General features: G+C 37.5%; 1 protein-coding gene across 5 annotated transcripts in view; it reads right to left on the reverse strand.

The window, feature by feature from the left end:
* Positions 1 to 18: 18 nt before the first annotated feature.
* fndc1 (fibronectin type III domain containing 1) overlaps positions 19 to 14937 on the reverse strand; it is a 29740-nt gene continuing 14821 nt past the window's right edge. For 4 of the 5 annotated variants that reach the window (XM_020714592.1, XM_011491600.2, XM_020714593.1 and 1 more), the window contains exons 10-22: positions 12387 to 14852; positions 12146 to 12261; positions 11894 to 12005; positions 11337 to 11675; positions 10843 to 10917; positions 9969 to 10109; positions 7087 to 7323; positions 5531 to 5639; positions 2403 to 2482; positions 2152 to 2181; positions 1707 to 1868; positions 1506 to 1628; positions 19 to 569 (exon numbers count right to left, since the gene is read on the reverse strand). In XM_020714592.1, the coding sequence (XP_020570251.1) occupies positions 454 to 569; positions 1506 to 1628; positions 1707 to 1868; positions 2152 to 2181; positions 2403 to 2482; positions 5531 to 5639; positions 7087 to 7323; positions 9969 to 10109; positions 10843 to 10917; positions 11337 to 11675; positions 11894 to 12005; positions 12146 to 12261; positions 12387 to 14852 (4106 nt within the window). In that variant the 3' untranslated portion in view covers positions 19 to 453. The remainder of the gene's footprint in view (positions 570 to 1505; positions 1629 to 1706; positions 1869 to 2151; positions 2182 to 2402; positions 2483 to 5530; positions 5640 to 7086; positions 7324 to 9968; positions 10110 to 10842; positions 10918 to 11336; positions 11676 to 11893; positions 12006 to 12145; positions 12262 to 12386; positions 14853 to 14937) is intronic. The other variant, XM_020714594.1, reaches the window with a different exon arrangement.

Here is a 14937-nt window from a genome sequence, read left to right on the forward strand (position 1 = left end):
GATAAACAAGAGATGGGCTGACAGTAGAATCCAACTTTTATTAAAGTTTTCTCGGTGCACTAAAAAGGGCACCAACTCTTTAAATAGAGGGATGCCCATTTTGACGGTTTTCATCAAAAGGTAAACCCAATATTAATAGTTTGACCACATGACCATCCATATTATTGATGACATAAATAACACTGGATAAAGATCAGTTTATATAATAGGTACAAATAATACAAGATGACAAGCAGTTAGGTTTTAGGATGAGCCAAAGCACACATGCCACTTTTTTCCCCTCATATACAGATTGCTTTACATAAAAGTGCATTGTAGTGAAATACACTGGAATACCATTTTCTCTTTGACGAAGCTGCAACACGTTCTTAGTGGCATCCTTGTTTGCTCTGGTCAGTCTGCGTTTAGGGGAAAGGAGTGAACCGATGACAGATGTCCCTTCTTCCTCCAGTGTTACCACTTCCCAGGAATAGGCACCCCACATTCATACCAGCCGACAACTGAATGGGGGGTACGGGGACCAATAGCTCCAAATTTAACTGGTTCCTGTCTGTAGGCTCTGTAATATCCTGCAATACAAAAAAACATGAAATGCATAGTGTTAGCCAAAATCAGGTAAGCCACTGTTTGACAGACATTTTAGTCCTATGCTGTTATTGGATTAATGAGTGATTGCAGGATGAGTAATGTAGAACATTTGGCAAGCAACTAAATCTCAGTTGTCTTCGGTAATATGTCTAATCACTGGATCATCCAATGTAGTAAATAAAAGTAATAAGAAAAACTACAATGGTATCTTTATACAGGTAAAACTGAAAATGAGAAAGGCCACTGGAAAAAAAAAATATTGATAGCAAGCTTCGATTTAAAAGAGTGAATTTTACAAATAGGTAAGATTTCAGTTCTTAAAGGTAAAATACTGATTAAAAAAAGGTTAAGAGAAGAGTCATTTCTGAAAAAAAAAGATCTGAAATCGTGGCCCCAATCATTTTCTGTACAAAAGTGTGTTTTCATAATATTAAGTTTGTGCAAAAAGTAGTATAAAAAGTAAATAAAAGGAAAATGATGAATACTTGACTATTAAACATTCAAAACTCAATTATTATTAAGGTGGAGTTTGATTATTTTCAGCCAATTTCGTATGAAAATCAAAACAAACTGACTTTTTTGTTTTTGCTATTGAGAGGGTTAAAATCCTAAAGCAAAAGTTACTTTATATCTTTGCAATAAATAAATAACGCGTTTTTGATCACGAAACTGTCAAACAAACTCTTTAATTGAGCCAATAATATCCATATACCGGTAGTTAAAGCATCAATCTGATCAGTTATGATCATTAAAACTGGGTTTGCAGTGATGAAAAGCATGTGGCGTTTAGTTTAAATCTTTTACACAAATGTTTAACAGCTGTTCCAACACAGAGCTACAGAGACTGCAGTAACAGAGATGTGCAGTATTTTATTTGCAAAAAACAAAATGTTTGACATGTGTCTGTTTTTGTTTACCCTGCGTTGAGGGCAGATTGTTCAAGACTGAGATCGGGCCGGTTCTTCCATCCCTGTAGGAGTCAACAAACTGGCAGTGATCTTCACCCTGGCCGACTGTATCTCCTATACTGTGAAATAGCTCTGCAGAGAAACGACAGCGGCGTTGCTTCAAATGTTCAAGTGTTTCTAAAACACAAAAGCTTGCGTGCGTTATCTCACCTCTTAGACCGTCGCCCATGAAGATTTTATACCTCAGTGAATTACACAAAACCACGCCCACAAACTTCCTGTACCAGGTCCGTTTGACGTACTGGCTGCCTTTGCAGCTACTGTGACCTGGGTTGTATTTGAAGGTGAAAGGGATCCAGATTGGTTCTCCACCTGCAAAGGGCAGGAGAGGAGCGGGAAACTGTAGCTTTAAGAACAACACAGGTTTTACCTTCACAAACATTTGAAAGCAAAAGAGAATCTGGGCAAGCTCTTTTTTTGTTTTGTCAAGTGTAAATAAAAAAACGGTTAATTTCCAAACTTTGCAGAGGTTAGGTGCACCTTTTCCCCAAACTACCAAAAAATACATTTATTTTGAAGTATTTGTAAAAACTTTATTCAAAGAAATGATGGCGCTAAATGAAGAAATGATCTCACAGAACACAGACTCACTTACCAGGTGGCCTTTCAATGAGAAGAGGATCGTCTGAAAAAAGGAATGTGGACATTTTATCAAGAAGAGAGAAGACAGCTCTGCAGTTAAATGTAATCTCTTGGGGGGTGGGGGGGACCACCAGACTGCATGATGCAATGCACATCTGTTCGGCCGAGCACCACGCACTTCATCAAAGTAAATGCAGTTTCAGTTTCAGGGCTCTTACACATGTTTACTTGCAGAAAATTTTAGTTAATTATTTGCAGACAAACCTGATTCAGTGACATAAGTGAGCGTCTCACTGACTGGTCCCAAACCAAACACATTCTTGGCCTGTACTTTGAAGTAGTACCTGGAAGTTCAGAAACATCAATGTCAATGCTTAATCAAAGATTAATTGTAAGGGTCTCTCTACCACTTTTGCAATGACTGACGGTTTCTTTTGTATGCCTACTTCAAGTGCTAATCCCTTTTCCATGGCTTTTCCTGTGGACTGGAGGAAAACAAGTTGTCTGAAAGTAAAAATACTTCCAAAAGATGCTAAAAAATATTGGGGGGGAAAAAGAAATTCAACTTAAAAAAAGTAGATGTTTTTAAGTATCAGGAACTGGTGGACATAGGAAAAAAATGCATAAGACTAGGCTTGATGGCAGGTTTTTAAAGTATAGGATACACAGAATACTACCACATACATGTCTTTTGTACTTCTTCTAGTTTGCTGACAGTTTTATTCACAGGTTTTTAGCAAACTGCCAGTCATTTCAAATTTACATCAACTGATATTTTTCCATCCATTAAATTTCCTACCACACCAAACAAAGCTTCAAAAAGCTTTGGGCTGGAGTGAACCAACTGGAGGAAGGCTTCAATGCAGCATGAAGCATCTGTCAATCACTAATCATAACTTTATTTGATAAACTTAAAGCTTGCTAAAACTGTAAACCGTTAAGTCAAACAAATAGGGTGACAAAGCACATGACCTGACAAGGATGAACTAATAAGCACACACTTTAATACACTGAGGATAATTAACTTTATTTAAGACACCTGGGATCAATTAGCAAATGAAACCAGGTAAGCTATGATAAACAAAAAAACCTGAAAAACGGAACATTACAAGAAACCAAGAAAACAAAGTCCAGAATTCTTACAGGTAGACTTTTTTCCACCAATCAAAGGTCAAAATTTGACACCAATACTCATTAATCTTTTAACACCAGAGTTTCAGCTCCAATGTTCTTTTAAAAATCTGTTTACACAATTTAAATAACTCCAACAGATTCTGATGTGGAGAAAAGCAACCTCTCACTGATATCCAACACTTTACAGTAGAGAAGTGCCTGGGGAGAAAAGTAACGTGCCTTTACTAACGTAAAGTATTGCACACTGATGCAAAGCTGCTTTTCTCCGCGTCAGATTTAGCTGATTTACGTTGATCCCGTTATCTATTAAAGCTTTACTGTATGTCGAAGAGCGCGTGTTATTTAGATGTTGCTGGCAAAATATCTAGATTTAAAGGGCTAAATGCAGCCACAAGGCTTGGATTTAATCCCAGCCACCAAGTGACAACATGAAACCAACAATTGTGCTGCAGATAGAAGCCACTACAGTGAGGGGAAAAAAAATAACGTCAGCTTCATGCAGACAACATTTTCTTGTGGGGGCAGATGCTCCAACTCAACCATATGTTTCTTATTATTTATGACAGCTGAACATAAAATCTAATTAACCTCAAATCAGAGCCTTCAAATTAACAACACACTTCTTTTTAAGAGAAACTTTCTGCAATGGAACAAAGCTGCAAGTAACAATTGTTTGATTTTGGTTTCCTAATTAACAGTAGTCAATTTCCTATGAAGATCGTGTAAAAAGCTGCATTAGATCTGCCTGAAGCTTGAGTATATGGACGCAAAAACATGTTTAGTAGACATAGACAATGGACCAAAGACATAGACAGTGGACGCAAAAACATATTTTTATATTTTTGGCACAAACGGAACCCCATATGAGTAATCTATTCCAGTATTTTGTCCATTGTAATAAAATAGAGTCAGTTCACATTAAAATAATAAAGTAGAGTCAGTTCACATTAAATTGTTTATTTGGAATGCTGCAGCTCTTGACATTTGCAAAAAAAAAAGCTTTTGAAGTTTTGTTCAGCCTTTTATATTTGTAATTTTTTAAGCTGACTTGTATTTCTTGGCAGGTAAAATCACAGTAGCTGCAACAGTGTGCAATGCCAAACCAGTTTAATCGGGTGATCAAACATTTGAGACGTGTAAACTACAGAATAATCCCTCATATTTTATCACATGAAGTGTTTATTAATCCCCAAGTTAAAAGACTTAAAGTGGGAAATTAATTAGTGAGTTGAGCCATTTTACCTTTACAACAAAAATTACTAAAATAATTTGAAGAAGTTCTGGTACCAAAATAGTGCAACAACATTGCCAACCTGGACATTTAGGTTAGTACGATCGCTCACGTGCCTCTGTGTCAAATTAAAGGCATTATATTATTGGCTGCACGTAGAATTGCATTTAGGACATTTTCTGACTTTTTTTAAATAAAGCATCCAGGATGATACAGTGACTTTTAATTTTAAAACAGGTTTTCACAAGCTCACATATTAGAAACAGAGAAAGAATGAAGAATTCTCAACTAAAGTTCTTTTTTTGCCCGTACTCTCATATGATCTCAAGGACTTTAAGTGCTGCAGATAATATTATGAAGGGGTAGTAAGGCGCTTTAGTAATCTGCAACAGTACAGGGCCCAGAGGTTTAATTACTGATATTCAGACACCTCCTTTGTCCATTCCCAGACAAGAAACAACATTGTTGCCAGCAACTCTGAAACCTGGCATGCATTTATCAGTAATAAATAAAGGTGCTTTGTTCCACACCAGCCAATTATGCTAGTTAAACAATCCAAAATGTAAATTATGAATAAATAACCTAGCATAGCACAGCTATTTACACGTACCTTACATTGTTAAAATCTTAGGTCTATGGTTGAAGGAATGTGTTTTTGAACACTGAAAACCTACAGCCGGGTTTTAAAGGACAAGGTGGTGGAAAATCTCACTCAAACACCCTAAAATGGCCCAAACATAGAAGTGTAAAAAAAAGTGCTGTATTTACATTGCACTATGTTTTTCCAAAATCCCAACATAGTTTTACAGCATTCATAAGATTTAAAACAGCTTCTTTGCCCACTACTTAACCAAAAAGACTTTACTTTAACCTTTTTAACCACTGCAGTGTCTAAGACTCAATCTACTTTGACTACTGGTGTGGACTGGTATGTGTCGATATTTCTGATACAAAAACACGTTAAATTAAGCTTTTCATGCATATTCTGCATGAGACAATAAACAATGTGCAAACACAAACAAGTTACCTAGAGTTGGGTTTGAGATTCTCCACTGGCAAATGTGTCCCGTTGGAGAGTCTGGAGGACCACTTGTTTTTGATGACATCATCATATGAAGCACTGTAGACCATGTAGCCTAAAGGAAATGAAGCAAAACCCACAAGAATGAAAATGAGACTCCCCCACTGAAGGATCAATAACAAAGGGCAACATTTTTCCATCCAAATAACATTTGTTTCCTGCAGCTGATGCTAATTGTTCCCAATTTGCCTGCTTTGTGTCTTTTTTCCCCTTATCTATGCCTCCTTCTTGAATTCTCATGTGATTACCCTAAAGTTGCATCATACTCTATCATTTTGAGCTTAGCCCATGGTGTTCACACTGGACAACCTGTGAAGGACTTCTTCTTTTTGGAAGCAAGCTTGGTGTAAAATGTCGAAGCGGTGCAAATCTCTCAAATCTCACTCCGGGCTTTTTCGTTCACAGCTTTATTCCGATACATGAAGACTTTGTGTCTTATACTGTTGGCCAGGCAAAAACCACAATTTTCGTTTTTTCCTTCATGATCAATGTGTGGCACTGTGAATTAAAACCGTAAATTGGTCAAAGTTCAACCTGGTTTCAATTTTTTAAACGCACGTTCAATGGCTGCAAATTTTGTAGGTAGAGCCTGAAAAAGTAGTAGAAACTTGCCCAGGTATGCGTGAACGCGAGAGTTTTGAACATGGAAGCCTGAAAAGTTCTTTGGAAGTGGCCACTTGAAGGTGCGTTGTCAAGGGTGTTGTGAACGTAGCTTGACACCAAACTATACTTCTTCACAATTTTCATTACTAAACCAATAATGCAGGTCCAAAAGAAAGCAGAGATGTTAAATACAAGCTCTATTTCTCTCATGCTTTGTAGCTAATCTGTGAGTCTCTTCAAATGTCCTGCATTTGCATCGTTCCATATGTTTGGAGGTAAATTCACCAGATGAAGTAAAGCGTTAAATATAAAAACACATGTTTAGTAATAAATTGTTCTTGAAACCTTTTGAAAAATTCCACAGTAAATGCAACCTGATGTTGGTTTTAAGTTAAAAAAACACACAAATAAAAGGATTTTTCCACAAACTTTTTTTTTTAAAACTAAAAAGTCACATAAAGTACAAAGTGAGATTATCATGATTTTGTGTGAGCAAAGATGAAAAGCAAGAAGGAAAAAAGGAGAAAGCAAAAGGAGAAAAAAATTGTGACCATCTGTTCTACACATCAGAGGATGAAATTGTTTGCTGCACGGCCAGAAGCTCATGTTTGTGAATCAAAAGAAACACTGTGTGGCAAGACTATGACTTGTGATAATTTACAGACAAACAAAATTTTCAAACAATCTTGTGTTCGTTTTAAGATTTAATAGGAGACAAAAAATCATGTCCCCTGCAAAAAAAAAATCTTTTCAGTTACAATAGACAAGTAAAATTTGTTTTTTAAAGATATTTCTAAAGATATTTTCAAAAACTAAATCACAATGTTTTTTCATCAGATAGTACTTAATTCATAATATTGATGTGTGTAAAAGCTCCTGTTTTTCCATGAACGTCTCACCTGACACCATGTCGCCCTTCAGGGGCCGGGCCCAGTCCAGAATAATGAAAGAGTGGCAGCCTTCCATGGCAACCACTGTGAGGTTATGGGGTTTATGTTTCGGAGCCTCCCCCTGACTGGCTGCCTGGCGGTCTTTTTTCATCAAGTCTTCCAGGACGTCCACCTGAAGAAACTCAAGGGCTTCGGTTAGAGAGCAAGGCGCACCTGGATCCTTCCGGATGTAGTTCACGTAAGGAGCTGAGGGCAGAAAAAGTTCTTTACTGCAGTTATGTGACAAAAGAGAGAAACACATAATTTGAATGTACATAGAAGTAACTTGTGCCATGAACAGTTAAAACAAACCTAGACTGTATTGGACAATTAATTCAAGAATGTTAGCTGACTGGCAGACTGCTGAGGTGAACTGAAAATATATGAAATCCATAAAAAAAGGAAGAGGAAGTCTCCCCAGTGAGCCAAAAGACTCGTCTCCTTTAGCTGAAGTCAGCATCTTAAACTTTTATGATTTCCTTTTCTGACTTTAAAAAACTGATTGCTTTCAGATGGTTGTGCGACGTGTTTTTACCAAGATGAATGACGTACTCAGGGAGTTGTGATGTGGCCTTATTGTTGTCTCTTAAAACAGGTTATTTCAACAATCTCCCAGAGCTGGTTCAAAATAATGTTTCAAATGTCCCTAATAGTGGAGAGAATAAAAGTTAAATCAACCTGCATTTACTCGTCAGCAAATACTCTTTGGTGAAAAGCTGAAAAAGCAGCAGAGCATCAACTCCAACCAGTCTAAATGATAAACTCTGACCGGATGCAGTCTGAAATACTTTATGACAGCTTTATGTTTCTGAAGGAGATGTCTCATTATGATCCAAAATCAACAGGGTGCTCCAGCAATTCAACTTGTCAGACTCAATAATCTTCACAAAGAGCTTTGCTGAGCCAATGAAAACTCTTGTGGAGTTGCTTCCTCTGCTTAGCAAGGACACTGTAAGATCTGCAACAGGCTAAACAAGAGAAATCAATTGCATCCCAGACTGGAAGCACATGTTTAAACTGAGATCAACAACAAAAAACCCAAACCAGTTCTCACTGTGTCCCAGAGTATGGATTTAATAAAGCTACACATGCCAGACAGCAGAAAAATGTGGCTTTTATTGAAAATAGATTAAATAGATGAATCGAATGAAGTGTCTAAAACGTTTTCAATTGTGATGTTTATTATACTGTATAGATTATAAAAAGGAAAAACTTGTTAAAAGACTGCAGGATTATCACAAACTTAATAAAAAGTTTACCTAAAAAGAGATTAAAAAATAACTATATACTAAAAAATGGCTGTGTTAAAAAGGATACTGGTGTGCAACTTTTAAATGTTGTTCCTCCATTAGTATGAGATTGTTGGATTTGCTGGGAAACCAACAATGCGAAAAAATTCACAGAGGAAAAACATAAAACCGGCGGGAGACTAAAAGTCTTTCTAAAGATCCAAGTTTGGACATCAAAATGTGCTTTCTGAAGATTGTTAAGATGCAAAAAAAAGTGAAAATGTTGATCTATGAAGCATTTTTAGCTGTTTCTTTTGTTCATTAGTTGCAGCAAAGATTGCCAAAATCCTGCTCCATAAAACAAAACTGCAATAAAAGACAACACTAAACTCAAAAAAACTCACTACCATCAGTCTTCACCCTTGTAAAATAAAGTGTTTTTTTTTAGTAATTCTTTAGCTTTCTTTAATTCAATGATTCAAAAGAAATGTTTGTTTTGTTTTGGTTCTGTTAAACAGAACTCCAACCCCTCATTTTGCATCCACATGAGGGATGGAATCTAAATGTCCAAAAAGCAACTCATGACAAATGAAGAATCTGAACTTAACATGACATAATCAATGGAGACCAGAGGAAAACTGACAGAAAACTCTGGACTTAAACATACTAATTAGCACAAACGGAAAACACTGGTTAATTGGGGTCAAAGAAAACATAACAGAATAAAGAAACCCCAGCATGGCTAAGGTAAAAAAAACAGGAAAACTGAACATAAAACACCAATCCTCACATTTTCCAAAATATTGAAAGACATTATGACCTCATTAAAGAGGAGTAACCTTCAAAAATATACTTCTATTTTGTTTTTTTTTAACTGCTAAGACTGAACTGTATAAGCAATTTTTAAGACTTTCCATGCTTTAAATTAAAGTAAAACCTGAAAAAGGCTCAGTTTTTTTTTATTAATGGATGATGAATTTTTATTTTGTTTGTGACATGTTTATGACAGATCGGAAAGAACAATTCCATTGAGAGCTCTCCTTCATAATGGAAGTCTCTGGGTTCAGTGGATGAAGGCTTGTAGAAAAGATTACATTATACTAACAATAATTGGTTTATTTGTGATTGTATGGCTGCAGAAAAGTGACAATCATGTGCCTCTGACCACAAAATAAACTCAGTGTATTACTTCAAAATCACATTCTTGTCTGAATTTCATTTTTTTTTTAAATATAATGCTATCATGCTCCCAAGTCCATTAGTTTTGCATGAGCAGACTAATTTCCAGTCATCTGTTACTATGCTGTAAAGAGTTTGACTACTGTGCCTTATTAATTCAGACTCAGTGGAAAAACCTTGGGATTGTGTGTATTTTTACTAAAATCAAGACAGTTTTTTTTTTGCTACAGCCCTGCATTCAAAGTAAAGATAGAAATAAAAGAAAAAAGTGAGACTTTCATGATCAATACAATTCCAGTCCAAATCTTTAAAGAACTTTAAATACATTTGGTCAAGTCAACAGCAAATCTATTAAGTGTTTTTTCTTTTAAATATAGTGGAAATAGTGTGTTGAATACATTTTAGGAGTTTTCTTATTTTGCACCCACTTGAGTTTTTAAATACCTGTGAATCGCTTCTTCCCGCTGAGATCAAACGCAGCTGAAGGACCTCTGTTGATCGGTCTGTTTGGCTCTGGAGTTGGGATCTCTGTGGTGGTTCTGGTGGTGGTGGTCGGCACCAATGTTGTTTGGACAAATATCTCATCTGAAATCACACTTGACAATGAGTTTTTGATTCGCCAAATCGTAAGAAATACACTCAAACTTAAAACGGGCCTCCTTTGCTTTTTCAAGCTTTATTTAATGACCACAGAAACCATTAAATAGGAGTCAACACAACAAATTTACTTTGATTTTAAATGATTGTGAGCATAAGTGTTAGGTTTGCTTCAGAAACTTGTCCACTATTTTGCAATTTCCAGTTTTTTCAAAGTTTAAAAAAAACAATTTTAAGGATAATTTTGGTAAACCGGAGATTTTATCATGACAATAAACAGTTGTCATTGGAGGCAAACGGTAAACAGAGAGAAAAAAAGTTTTACAAATTGTTCATTTAAATGCTTAAAATAAGAAGCAGCAGTAAAAAACAAAAAAACAAAAACAAAACAAAAACAAAGTTTGAACATTGCTTTTGAGTAAAGTCAAAAACAATAAAACCTTGTTTTATTTTTTCTGTTATTGTTAGTTTTTGGCTAAAACCTATACATTTATGAAGCACTGAATCATAATTTTCCGGACAAATTGTTTGTAATGTTATAAAAAAAAGAAAAATTGGTAATCCCCAAGGAAAAAGCCAAGTGCAAAGCAAAAGTTAAGGAAAAGGATCGAAAAGGCCACAGTGATCAAGGTTAATTGAAATTTTGTAGCATTCAGTGCATTTCAGTAAATGACAGCCCTGCAGCGGTGAGCTGATCCAAAGCATGACCCCCAGCCAATACCTTTCTCAAGAGCTAAAGCATCAGGCAGCATGGACACAGTAAGCATGTGGTCCAATTCCATTCCTGAGGCGTCCTCTGTCAGAGAAGTAGACAAAATGAACGTCACAGAACACAAATATTTTAAAGAAAAAAGAAAACACGCGTAGTTGAGCATTATTTATAAATAATACCCAGGACACCTGGGATTATTCAATATGCTCAAGTATGTGTGCAGGCATTTGAGCTTCGTGTTTTTATTACAAAGACAATGCGTAGACCAGTTTGAACACTGCTAAAATGCACACATGCCCGATGTGAATGTAACATAGCACAGACGAACAAACAATAAACAATAATACATAATAGATTTCATGCTTGTCTACTTTCACTCCTCATCACATAAAGAGAACTTCAGATGTATAGTAAAGTAACTCATTACCAATATTTTAGTTGTGGTCCTGCTCTTTAAGATCCTATTTTAATACCATTTTGTTTCTATAGTGTTTTTGGTTTACCTTCTGGATAACAGTCCAAAATTCCCTCTTGGTCCAAAAGTGGATATCCAAATTCATCTGTTTTGGAGAAAGTTCCAGGTGGGCAGGTTGGGAAGGGCAGTGCTGTTGTAAACTCCTCAGAGCTCCATTCAGTGGTGGTGGGTGCTGCTGTGGTTGGAAGAGCTGTGGTGGTGGTGGTTGTGCTGCTGAAAGACCTGGGACGAAAGACATCTAAACCAAGAACTGGTTTTCCTCCAACCATGAGAACTTTGTCCTTGGGGTTGACCACCGGTTGACTGCCTCTGCCATGGCCAAAAAGAGCAAGACCTTCCTGATTTAGGAGTGGACTTCCCATGTGATCTAGTGATCATTGATTGGAAAGCATGAAGAAAGAAAATGATTTTTTTTTTTGGTATATTTAAAGTAAAAAACACATGTACATTCCAGTAAACAAGTCACATTTAAACAGTACTAGAACATGCTTACACAAAATCAGGTTTATACATTTTGAACTAGAACATTTTTACCACCTTTCTGAATAATTTATTTAATATTTAAAACCAAAAGTAACTTGTCACCAAAAATGGTGCGTCCATCCTCTCCAAGGACCACCCTCTTCGGTTTTCCTTGGGAGTCCTGGAGGACTTGTCCATCCTGGTTCATGAGAACCCCTCGCTCAAAGTCAATCATCTTAAAATAGATCATAAAAGTTATTGCTTCTACAAAGTAAAATTCTTATGTTTGGCATCTGGAATGTGGATGTTTTATTCAAACAGTTGAAATTTATTTACTAAAATTATTAGATTTTTAATTTGGTAAAAAGTTCTTACCCATTTAGTTCCATCAGGTCCAATGATTGACTTTTGACTGGCAGCCTTGCTACTTCCAAGCGAAGTCAAAGAGTCTTTTTGGATGCTTGCTGTCAAATTTAGTTGTCCATTTCTACCTAAATATTAAAGATTTGAAGAAGAGTTTATGCACGTCACACGTCATTATCTAATCAAATTATCTATGCATTTTGAATATAATTGTACTTTTCATCAAGTCATGATTCTCATGAACATACATTACCGTTTCCTCCGTTTGGTTTCCTGTTAATGGTTGGTAAACGACGTCTGCTTCCGTGATTTCTGAAACTGTTTCTCAACAAAGACGAAGACATCGAGGATTGCGAATTGCTGCCCGTTAGTCCACCTGTCCTAGTTATAGTAGCTGAGCCACCTACATTGCGGGCTGACGATGGGTCTGGCAAGGGTAAGTTTGAAGAAGAGAAGTCAGCTGATTCAGGTGATGAACCATCTAACCTGGAGTTCTGCGCTGCGTGTGGTCTGATGGGTAGTCTTGATCCAGCAAACAGCCCGGTATTCAGATGAGAAGAGCGCTCATTCCCTGTAATCCTTACACCAGAGCGGCGGGGACTTTGACTCACTCTGGAGAAAAGACTAGGCTTAGTTCTGGACAAAGCTTCCCCTCTGTCTGCATTCTCTCCATTTTTTGCATTTCCTTCACTGACAAATGTGATGGCAGGGTCTTCATAACTTTCTGCAAGGTCATTTCCATCCTCTCCACTCCTCTCTTGGAGTTGGTCTCCATTGTGATTATGAGTTTTCTTTTTAATGATTTCTTTTTCAGTGTGTTCACTGGAAGGTCTCTTTGCACTTAAGAAATGGAGAGAGTCAGAGTTTAATTTAGTAGAAGCTGAAGGATAGACTGAGGTAAGTGCTTTTTTAGTGTCACTAGTCGTGTTTTGGTTAGACTGAACTAAGCTAGATCCAAGTCTGTTCTTCTGTGTATCATGACCTGGTGAAATTCTCAGGTCTTCTTTGGTCTCTTGTATTGATGACCCAGCAGCCCCTGAGAGTCTGGTTTGAGTCTCTGTTAAAAGTGGTTTGCCAGCCCCCACAGAGGAGGAAACGTGAGTTATCGGCATCCTACTGCTCTTCCTGGGGAGTGAGGCCCTTGACCTTGAGTTAAATCTGCCTGGGTATTGACTCGCTTGCCAAGGGGATCTTTCAGCAAACGAAGGGTTAAGTCTATTGCGAGAGTGTACTCTCTTTCCATTTCTGCTTTGGTGTCCTCTTTCCTCCTCTCTTTTGCCTGTTTCTATTGTTTCTCTTTCTGAACCTACAGATGGTTCATCCAGTTTAGTGACTTCTGCTTCATTTGGATTTTTGTCTGTTGTTAAATATGTTGTTTGCTTGTATGTTGTGTCTTGATCGGTAGAATCCTTTGAACCTTGTAAAATTTGGTTTGCATTTAAAGTTGCAGAATTAGGAGATACTCCTTGTGGAGCTGAGAAAATAGAACCTGAATCGAATGGCTTAATACCTTGTCTTGCTGTTGAACCACGAACCGCAGTGCCCGTTGTTAACTGTGGTTTGTCAAATACATTTGTATCTAATGTTGCTAAAATGTCTGTAATGCTTGTAAGAGTTGTCTGTGATGCTTTTGGATTGAAAACATTTTGCGTTTCTTGGTTTTCAGCTCCTTCTTGTGACGCCGACAGAGTTTTTGATGGACTTTTTGAGTTTGAGGCTTGTCTGCTTGGTAAGTTCAAGTGCGAAGCCACAGCAGGTTGGTAGCTCCGGGAAATTTGGAAAGAATTCCCTTTGACAAACAGTCCCGGATGTTTTCGACCGAAACGAACTCCAAAGCCAGAACTGCTGTTGCGCCCCGCCAGAGAACCTCTACCTGTGGTTAAAATATTTATCTTTGGGGAGTTTGCTCCATTTAAAATAGCAGTGGAAGGCTTTGCTTCGGTTCTATTGGATTTAATGTAGATTTTTGGACTGTGTGGATATGTTGCGGCAACATTTACTTTTCTGTTAGCCTCTGGGTTTTGAATGTGCGAAGAGGAGGAGGATGCAGAAGAAGATGATGATGCAGAAGAGGGCAATGACATAGACAAAGAAGGCAGTGATGAGGAGGAATTTAGAGAACTGGAAGAGATTGAGGATTTGGCAGAAAATGTAGATGCTGAATCCGCAGTTGCTACAAATGAGTCTTTAGGTGAGGAGGGAGAGGAAATCATCTTTGATCCACTTTTTTGATGCACCCTAATCTTAACCGGCCTTCTGTTTGGTCGAAATGCATTTTTGTGAACAGGCTTAGTTGGAGAAGGTGTTAAAACTTTGAGGCTTGGTGGGTTTGTAGGTTTGGGTTCGTCATCATATCCTAGTTTCTCATCAGACACAGGATCAACATTATTGTCAATTTTTTTTGTCTCTGGGATGATTTCTACAGTAGTTGTCTCCTCTATTGAAGGTGTTGTTGGGGTGATTTTGTCTTCTTCTTCTACCTCATCATCTCTAGCTTTTACTCTGTTGGAGACATGCCTGAAAGAACCTCTAAGGGCAGAGAAAACACTGTGATAGGAGCGTGTTTGGGAAAGTGGACGGAGTCGCCTGCTGGCAGGGTGTAGCTGAGGCGTCGTAGCTGGTGGCACCTCAGTGGACTGGATTCTGGATTTGGCTCCAGAACTGATGGTCTGCTGGCTGTGCAGCTTGGCTTTTGAAGATGATGAGGCACCACTGCTAGCTGGCAGAAAGGACAGATTATATTGATAACAGCAAGATTTTCAGGTCCAGGATCATACACATAGTGGGTCCAGTTAAGCTTGCTT

This window comes from Oryzias latipes, chromosome 24, assembly GCF_002234675.1.
Source record: "Oryzias latipes chromosome 24, ASM223467v1".
Taxonomy (NCBI): domain Eukaryota; kingdom Metazoa; phylum Chordata; class Actinopteri; order Beloniformes; family Adrianichthyidae; genus Oryzias; species Oryzias latipes.